Source organism: Botryllus schlosseri, chromosome 8, assembly GCF_051294905.1.
Source record: "Botryllus schlosseri isolate E-star chromosome 8, Bs_hap1, whole genome shotgun sequence".
Taxonomy (NCBI): domain Eukaryota; kingdom Metazoa; phylum Chordata; class Ascidiacea; order Stolidobranchia; family Styelidae; genus Botryllus; species Botryllus schlosseri.
This window is the reverse complement of record NC_137243.1, coordinates 1,294,868-1,304,784: the sequence shown is the minus strand read 5'-3', so window position 1 is coordinate 1,304,784 and position 9,917 is coordinate 1,294,868. Positions and strand designations below refer to the sequence as shown.

Below are 9,917 nucleotides of genomic sequence, written 5' to 3'. Positions count from 1 at the left end.
TTTTCGATATGTACATGCTGACTTCATACGTGCCACTACGTCTAATCGTGGATCAGTGCCTGATCAATATTTTAATTTATATTTTCGGAATCGGTGCAACAGTAGCTTTCGATCAAGACCAGATTCAGTAATTTCTGCGCTCGGGAAGATAGCTTTTGGATTGCCAGAAATCCTACAGTCGCTTACGCAAGACAATTCACCACTCCAGCCTCAACGAAGCGGAACGAAGCTGCAAAATCGGTCGTTGCCGTTCCATGTTTAATTTCTATAGTTCTCACACAAAGACATATTTACAATTTTTTTCTATTCATTTTCGCATATTGTGACTTAACATCTCCTCGGTTTCCATACCCCATTTGGGCGCTCAAGAGTGCCTGTAATTTGCTCCACAAAAATATGGTAACCCTAGCTGGATACCCTGCTGCCAAGCATTACTCGTAGATAGGGCAATTATTTTTTCAGTCCAAATGTTCTAATAATGGTTAAGATTTCAAACTGGTATCACATCGGGTTACCATACGTCTTCTTTTAGGAGGATTTGTCCTCTTTTTTTCAATAAATTGAAGGTGTCCTCGGAGGACGCCTAAATGTCCTCTTTTTTGTGAATTTGTCCTCTTTTCACTGAAAAGGATTAAAATGCGACCTCGACGCAGCGTACGTGAGAGTTTCGTAAAAAAATGGGGTAAATCGAGCGTCCGGTCAGCGGGATGACCTTTTTTTAGTCAACATCAAACACTATCGTAAAAAAACGAGTAATTCGGGAGTCGGGTCAAAGTAATGACCTTTTTTGCAGAAGCACCAGTTTTCCTGTCCGGTGCTGCAGCTTTCGGAATTTATTGAAAGTGTCCTCTTTTTAGGATCTCAATATATGGCAAATAAACTTATATAACTGTTCGACAGCTTTCTTTTCCGATCGCTGTGTCTGACACATCACATGACCGGTATTTCGAACGTCTCCACTTCGAAGAACAATATATCGTCGCTCAAAAGATTTGGAGTCTCCTGTTGTCACTGTCACCGACTGCTATTCCCCCGTCTGACAAAACGCAAACTCCTATCGGTGTCTTCATCTGCCCTGGCTTAGAACCCTTGGTCCCAAAGCAAGACACGAAGGTTCCGTCGTTTGTGAAAACCTGAACTCGGTGGTGGCCGCTGTCACAGACGATAATGTTGCCATCGAGATCTGTGGCGACACCTTCCGGATCCTTGAACTGAGACGCGTTCCTTCCTTTCTTTCCCAACTCGAACAAATGGCGGCCGTAGTCGTCGAAAACCTGAAGTCTGTTTCTACAGTAGTCTCCGACAACGACCTGCGAAAAGGTAAAATATCACGAGAATATATATATGACACTGACGACTCACGTACTCTGCCGTTCGGAGTCACGGAAATATACCGAGGGTTCATCAAACACTTTTCCTCCGAATTGATCTTCCGAACGAGCTGCCCGCTTTCGGTGAAGACATGAACTCGGTGATTGTACTCGTCAGCAACGTAAATCAGCCCCTTGTCGTCCGTTGCTACTCCGAAAGGGTAGGGTAGCTCTCCGCCCTCTGAACCAAATCGATGTCACCTTCATCGACGGTTGTGACGTACGTCACGCAATCTCACCATATCCTTCGCTACCGAATGTCCGAACGAACCTCCCGCGTTCGTCGAATATTTGGATTCGTTCATTGAGCGGGTCCGAGGCGACAATACATCCGCGTGGCGTCACACACACGTCGGCCACCAAATCGAATTGACCTTCCGATGTTCCTTCGCTCCCGAAGACTCCCTTCACTCGTCCGTTCACGTCGAAGATCTTGAAGCACGACGACCATAATCTCTGAGTGACCCTCAACCTAACGAGTTAACCCACGAACCTGAATCCGATGGTTGCCGGTATCTGCGACTACGATGTCGTCAGCGGTCGTTGAGGAAATGCCAAATGCTGGTCCGTGCTTCTCATATATGAGTCGTGACCCGAAAATTCTGCGAAGTATCCGCCTTTTCAAGGGTGTCACAGATTGCACTCTGTCAACGATCGCATTGATATAATGCATTCGAACAATTATAGTGAAAATGGCGAACAAAACCATTGAGTTAAAATCGCCAAACAAATCATATTCAACCACAGCTACCTGCGAATAGATTCGATTTCAACGACTTTTCACCGCAGTACTCAACGACGGTCATAGACACGCTATATGAAGACATTATAAATCTATTATATATACACAACAACGACAGTGGCGCTTATCGGCTGCACGGGCCTTGTGCACCGCGACAATGCATTTGGTAAGTTCGGTATCTATGCTTTTATTCTTGACGACGACTTTCCACCAGGGCTGTGGAGTCGCAGTCGGAGTTTGGTTAATTTTCGCTTGATGGAGTCGTGAAAACAATAGTGGCTGGAGTCGGAGTCGGAGTTGGTGAAAATGACCGTCAACTCCAACTTCTTTATCATGAAAACAATTGCTTTCACAATATTTTCAATAGAATTTTTATGCACCATCCATCACCGATATTAATAACGACACGGATCAGGGGGCCATCCCGTGGCTCGCGAGAAGGTTTTGTGTGGCATGCGAGGAAATTCTCGAAATCAGAAAATTGCAACAAAATGATAGAGGCATGTTCACCGCAACCGCCGATATTGCTATGTCTAAACGCCGAATAATCCTGTCCTCGCCAAATGAGCCCAATATATGTGAGTAGCATATTTATTGATAGAATTCATTCTTTACATTTGAAAAATTTTCGCGCTTGGCGCGACCAGGGCATAACTGCACACTGCACAGTTGCATGACATAATTGTTATCAATTTTAAAGCGTAGTAATATAAGTCTTGTTTTCAATGTAACCTAATTCGGTCCGCTCTTATCGGACGACCAACAGAAGGTTATATCAACATTCCAGTTGCCCGCGCAATTCATGCATATTAGGATCTTAGAGAATCCATGTTTATCAAATATGAAGAAAGGAAGGATATTTAGAAGGCAAACTTTCATGTTAAGTGCGTAGTGAATAATTCGAGCTGTGCCACAATGAAACAATTTTGCATGCCATCGTCAATCATGTTTGCATATATTTGATGGTAATATGATAGTCATTTAACCGGTACTGTGGCATATAATTGTCGAAGTAAATTGGTATTACTGTTGGAGTCGGAGCCGGAGTCGGTACGTTTAAAGACTCGGGAGTCTGAATATTGAAAATATGTGGAGTTGGAGTCGTAGTCAGAGTTTGGCTCGGTGGTAAATTTACCGACTCCGCAGCCCTGCTTTCCCCGGTCGCGCACTCCCACACTTTCATTTACCCTCGAATTTCTTGCGTCAGACATATAACCATTCACCTTTTTACTTGTCCTTTGTTTCGATATCGCGACAAGGCGGTGCCGCTGTCCTGGGTCCAGTCAATCTCAAATGTGAGCTGCGCTTGCGCAGAAACGGTGCCGAATTTGGATATTGCGGAAAGCACAACGCTTTCGTCGCGATTCGTCAACTGAACATTATTTCATTCGTGTGACGTCACTGATGGATTTTCCGCATTTTCACTTACTTTTATCGTTTGACGAGCTTTGTCTGACGAAATTCCGTTGCTTTGGAGATGTCCGTTACCTTGTCGCGCCAAACAAATTTTTTCGTTCCGGTATTGCAGTATTTCTGGATTGCTGAGTATAAGAGGTCGTTCGCACATCTCACTTGCGACCTGGTAGTGAGTCGTCGACGCCGCAATTTCTACTTCAACCTGTTCTCGCGCACGTCGCAATGATCTGAATGTAACTCAGCGATTATTTCAACTAACAACCCCTGGGTCGAAGGCGTTGTCGGTATTTGTTATCGAAAGGGAGCTGATAAAACGAGCTAATACCCTATACTCGCACCTTTACCACCTCTTATGACGTGGGGTGCTATACAGTAGGTGCATTTAACAAGGGTGATGCACTGCTCGTGCTATATTATTTCGATCCTCCACTTTATTTTGACAGTTGTCAAATTAGACGAATTAGACCGAAACGCCAGTAATTTAATGCCAATCTTTATTTGTGAGAGAGAGAAATATTTATTGATTCGTCCAACCGAAACGAAAATAACATTGACGCTTGAAATTATAACAAGATACTTAACGGTGTAGGACAGGGTGTAATCGATATGACTCTGGGCAGGGTCAACTAGTCTGATCACACCCTGCATTAACAATTACAAATATATCTTTATGAATTTGGTTACAGTTGGTTGGGATTATCTAATTCAGCATAGCATAACATAAATAATAACAATAACACGAAAAAATGGGTGAGACAAGTGGTGTCAGTAATAGTAGATAAGGTGTATGAATAATTCCTTTTTGAATAAGTGATAAGGAAGGTCTCTTGTAGATGTAGGTATAGCGTTCCAAATATCAGGACCGGCATATTCGATTGATTTCTTTGTGAGGTTACTGGTGGGAGGGCGTATATGGATGTTGCCCTTGGAAGAATGTCTGGTATTGTGGGAGTGTACACTTCGAGCAAGCACGAATGAATGATTGAAGACGGGAGGCAAGTCATTCGAAAAATATCGATGCATTCATTTTGCAACTTCAAATACAAATATATCATCTGAAGAGCTTCTTGGAGGTACAGAACTTCAATATACAATTAAATAGTATATTCATATTGAAATGAACCCGAATATTTTAGGCTGACACTCGTCAGGGCTAATCGTCAGCAACTAGTAGAATTAGTAGATTGATGCTGATCGATCAAAGGCCATTAATTCTGCCATCGGCAAACATCTGTTGGATAATCCGATTTGTGCGAATAATTATCGAGACGACCGATTCCGATTCGTAGGGCGAGGCCGTTCACAATTCCATTTGTGTGCCTTGGAATCAACTTTTATCAAAATACACCAACCAAAACTCTGTCAACAAAAGGAGTTCGTGTACCACCTAAAAATAGTACATTGAACGCTCTCTCATTCGAAATTTCATGCTGGTGACGTCATATTTTGTGATACGATTGTTGATACACAATGTTCTTTCCAATTCTCTACTAGTTGCTGACGATTACCCCTGACGAGTGTCGGTTCATTTCAATATGAATACACTATTTAAATATATCATCAAATTTCAAGATTCTGAGTTTGCGGTAGAACTGGGACAGTCTGGTTCAAAGGGGCAGGCCGGCCATCAAACGCATGGCTCTGTTTTGCAAGGTTCGAATTTTAGAGCTATGTGAAACACTTCAATGCTCTCAATTTATTTCTAATCTAACTTTCGGGTTTCCTGAAAATGCTACAGCAGAACTGTATAGTGCGAAACGAGCCAAGCTTGGTGTTCTGATATCTTCCACTCTCGTGCCTTTGAGAATGAACCCTGATTTCCAAGCTTTCGCGAATCCAGTCATTCTAATGCAGTGGTTCTTAAAGTATGGGTCGCGACCCAAACATAGGTCGCGAAGGGTATAATTTTGGGTCGCGACGGTACCAGAGCGGTCCTTTGATATGTATGTAATATTATTTGAGGTCATTGCAACAACAAAATATGTTCGCTTTTCGCGCGATTTACTGTGGTTGGTTTGAGCGTATCAGAGGTCACTGAGTTTGGTACCACGGCCAATAAGCGAGACACGCGGAGAAGTCGCCACCACAACATGACTTGATCATGAAAATGTGCCGACCTTTGTATTAAACAAATTGGTTTGAATTCATGATAATATTTTGTCAACATTGGTTTCTCTGGAAAACACCGTCGGAGACCTGGGACGCGTTAGTGTAGAGTAGTACAACTAGCGGTTGCCGGTTTATGAGGCCAAAACCCGTCCACGCTTGGACACATGAATATATGGCGTTGGGCCAACATACGGCTGGGCAAAGTGCGGTGCCAAAAAGTTCGGTGGCGATAATTGACCGTCGCTGGGTGGCCAAACCCTTCGTTATTAATATAATTGGTCGGCACCCAAATGCATTCATTTTGGTGTGTGTTGCTTGGGTCGCGAGATACCACTAAAAGTCAGATTTGGGTCGCGGTCTAAAAAGTATAAGAACCACTGTAATGCAATCTAATTCGGAGAAGCTGAAACTTTTCTAGTTGCCCGATATGCCCAACTCTTCTACGAAGAAGAGCAATCGTGAAGTATTGGAGTTCTAACCCAACCAAATTATTTTACTATATTACTGTATAGTCCAGGGGCGCCAAACTCAACTTGGGTCGCAGGCCGGACCAGTCAAATGATTAAAATATGTTACCTGGAAATCCATACCTTTCTTTTACATTGCAACGATTTAATATCAACGCCAATAGCAACATTAGCACCAGTAGTATTAGTAATCACTAGAGCAAGTTTTTGTTGCAGTCAAATCCGTGACAAGTTGCACTTATTGTTCACAAAAGTTGCACTAAAAAGTTGCTTTTATGGATAAGTTCCTTGAAGTTATCGCGGCATGAGATACTCGGATTGTTCAGTAGCCAAGGCCCTCTGAGTGGCGAGATAGCGCAGTGGTATAATCCGCGTCTGCAACACCAATGGATGCGGGTTCGAGTCCGACCGAGGTCGACATCCGAATTCCGATATCTAAGTGTTGGAGGTTTACCTAGGCTCCTCCTCGCCACCTCACCCGCGTCAGCGGTGTCTTACATAAGCTTAAAGGTGGGCCGTGCTATAAGTCGGCAGCTACGGAAAATAAGAAGAATGTCGGCCTGGTGTAAATGACCATAGCAGTCGACAAACACCATGAATACCCCAAAACAAACAAAAACAAGGCACTGTAACAAAATCAATAACCTGAAAATATTGTCACGGTGAAAATATAATTGTGTGAATGTGTGAATGTCAAATCAGGAATGACCTCAAATTTAAATGACAGTGAAATAAACACTGGGCAACAACTTTGAACAACGAATTTGAACTTGATTTGGGCTAATTTTGGCGTGCTGATTACCAAAATGCCGCTGGTTTTCTTCCATCACGTTAAGTTTTCGCTCTACGACATATCCCGAAAATATGCAAATTTTCACGAATTTCACCATATTATTTTTCCATATCACATAAAAATCCACACTTTTACCATAAAATAAGTTATATAGCCTAGGGCTCGATTGAATTATTAGTAAAAAAGGTACTGGTATCGATCTAGGCTCTCACCCATTTTTGGTTGGAGGATACAATCATACGAGGATATTTCAGACATATATTTGATGCCAGCTGCAGGATATGGCAAGAAAAATAAACATTACATTTACTATCAGCTATAGGTCCAATACCCCATTCAGCTTATCCAGTGTAACTTGAAACTTCTATACACTCGATAATTTGGATCAAGATGAAGATCTTAGGGACAGCAGGCCTAATGATGAAGATTTTGAAATAGAAGGTGATTCAAAACGTAGAGTAGTGCATCAACACGAGTTATTGATCTGATATAAGCTTTGGGACTTGGAATAGAAATCTTCGGAACTTCCAACATCCATAAAAGTGAGAAAAGATTACTTGGCAAGGTAGGTTATGAGACAATGTGGTGGGTGCCTAACCCAAAAACTTGACGTGATGGAGAAAAACGGAAGTTATTTTGGATTCATCGCCCAAAAGTTAGTCAAAATCAATTGTCTGATCAAAGTCAACAAAAATTGTGTTGATCAGTGTAATCAAGCGATCTATTTACATATAGTGCTAAATATTTCCAGTAAAAAGTTAGTTGCATAAAAATCGGAAAGACTTGCAAAATATCGCATGAAAAAAATGAAGAAAAATTGCAATATAAGATTCTTCCAAACAGCTCGAGACACACTACTACATAACCTGTCAGTATTTAGGAAGATGCTGGAAGTTGTAAAAAAAAGTTGCATAAGTTTCAAAAACTTGCCCTGGTAATCACGAATTATGCGGGCTCGATTCTAGCAACACCAGTATTCGTTTAATCGGCAATCGCGGATCGACCGGCATCGGTGTACCCCACCCTGGAACAGCACTGCAGTGGTTCTAATGACGAAGTTGTGTATTTTCTATGAATTTATGTTACCTTGTTTTAGTCGTGATGCGTCGCTGGCCCTGCGTGTTCGTGGTGAGAAAGACACGAGATTGTGAATGCGGATGTTGGAATTTCGCTCATTACTTTTCTATCGCCAATTCTCTGGAAACCGGGACTGGGACCTTTGGGGTCAGTGTAAGGTATACATCAATGCGATTTAATGCATTTCAATTATATTCTTCGTGTAGCTATTTATATTATCCGTGTATTTTACATAAAACGATTTCTCATTTGCGTTTCCGCCTCTGTGAATAGCTATTATTTGCTATATTTTTCAGAACACTCCGAACTGATATCAGTGTGTACTTTTTGTCTGCTCGGAATGCAGTGTCAATGTTACCGACTTTTTTCCTGATGGTTACTTGAGTGAGAACTCAACATCGCCGACAGATAGCTATAATGTGGCTTATGTACAATGTAGCCTACTTGTATCTGTACATGTTGGACATTAGCAGTCTTGGGGATTATTATTTATGTCAAAGTATTTATTACTAAAAATCTCAACTTTTGTTAGAAACGTGGTGGATAATACAATAATTTTTCAATTCACTCAGAATTGCCACGCCGGCCAGACGAAATCGTATGGCGGGCCGGATGCGGCCCACAGGCTGTATGTTTGACACCCCTGCCGTAGTCGATTGCAAGAATTACAATTGGATGCTACTCTACTCACTACTCTATGCAGCGCCCTAACAGGCGCGTTTTGCTTCTGTCTTTCTTTCAGCTTCATAGGAAAATCGAACGAACCTGGTTTCCATGGCGACCAATGCGTCTACTTCCTCGAACAGATATACCTTTCGCGACTGCAGTTCCGAGATGATGCGTTCTATCGACTGCAGAAGATTTATCAATGAATTTAAAAAAACAGAGAGAACATCCATGAAATCGTGAGATACCTGTGATATTTCACTTTTCACATTACTGCCATTTTCTTGCAACGTTTTCGCTCCTGGTAAATCAGAATCCGATTCTGTCATTTCGGAAACGAGTCGCCTGACCTAAAATTGGCGCAGGCAAAGGCAGGGTCGGAAGAGTTGCGGATTTGTGAGTCCCACCTGGTCGGAGTCGCGCAATTCTTGCTCTACAGCGCGTATATGGTACGCAGCGCAGCTTCTGCACAGGAACTCGTCACTGTGATTGCACTTGTCCACGTCAACATCTCCCATTTTACATTCCTGAGTTAGAAGATATGATCTGATCAGCATAATTTATAGTCGAAACAGCTTGTTCTCACTCTATACATCGACGCCAAAACGAAATAAAACCATGCGTTCTACGAATCATGACAAAGCGTAGTGGCGACGTTTCCAACTTTGTCGATTCGCTCTCGGTCCCAAAATCAGCCTCGAATTTTGCATCGTGACGCAATCATACTGTCCGGAACAGCGCTCCCGCAATTAGGAAGCAAGTTGAGTAGCAGTGCAAACCACAAGCATAATGGCCATTGTTGCACAGGCAATTGAGCACTCACACTATGACCCTTGGCACTGTGCTGCTCACTTACTCTTGAGCAGCAACATCCGTTGTTTCAGACTGTATTGTGGCGTCACAATGCCAACCTTTTGGGGGTTTTCAGGCCCACGAGCAGAAGAAAAAATTACATTTTCATGATCACTACTACGCTAGCTTTCGATTGATACCAACTTTATCAAATTTCGCGTTCGGCAAGTATGTCTAAATAGTGGCGTAAATTGCCTTTGGTCAAATGGAAAGAATGACGTGACCCAATCTCAGTGAGCCGCGAGATTTGCGTTTGTCCACACCGCTGTAGGACACTGTGATTGTACCGTTATCGAAGGTTCGCGGGCTCCGCATTAATTTAGTTGAGACGTTAGCTGGTTGGCAATTGGCATAACTCTTATATGTAAAACGGCTAAAACAAGGTAGAGATAGCGCTGCATCAAGTTCGGATCATAAAGGTCAAC

General features: G+C 42.5%; 1 protein-coding gene across 1 annotated transcript; it reads right to left on the bottom strand.

The window, feature by feature from the left end:
• Nucleotides 1–778: 778 nt before the first annotated feature.
• LOC145444584 (uncharacterized) lies at nucleotides 779–9,917 on the bottom strand. The gene is made up of 9 exons (XM_080322588.1): nucleotides 9,048–9,917; nucleotides 8,889–8,990; nucleotides 8,740–8,825; nucleotides 3,542–3,755; nucleotides 3,336–3,484; nucleotides 1,864–2,014; nucleotides 1,610–1,802; nucleotides 1,367–1,551; nucleotides 779–1,310 (listed from the first exon to the last, which is right to left on the bottom strand). Exons 1-9 carry the CDS (start codon nucleotides 9,195–9,197, stop codon nucleotides 984–986), a joined length of 1,557 nt encoding a protein of 518 aa, XP_080178714.1. The 5' UTR covers nucleotides 9,198–9,917; the 3' UTR covers nucleotides 779–983.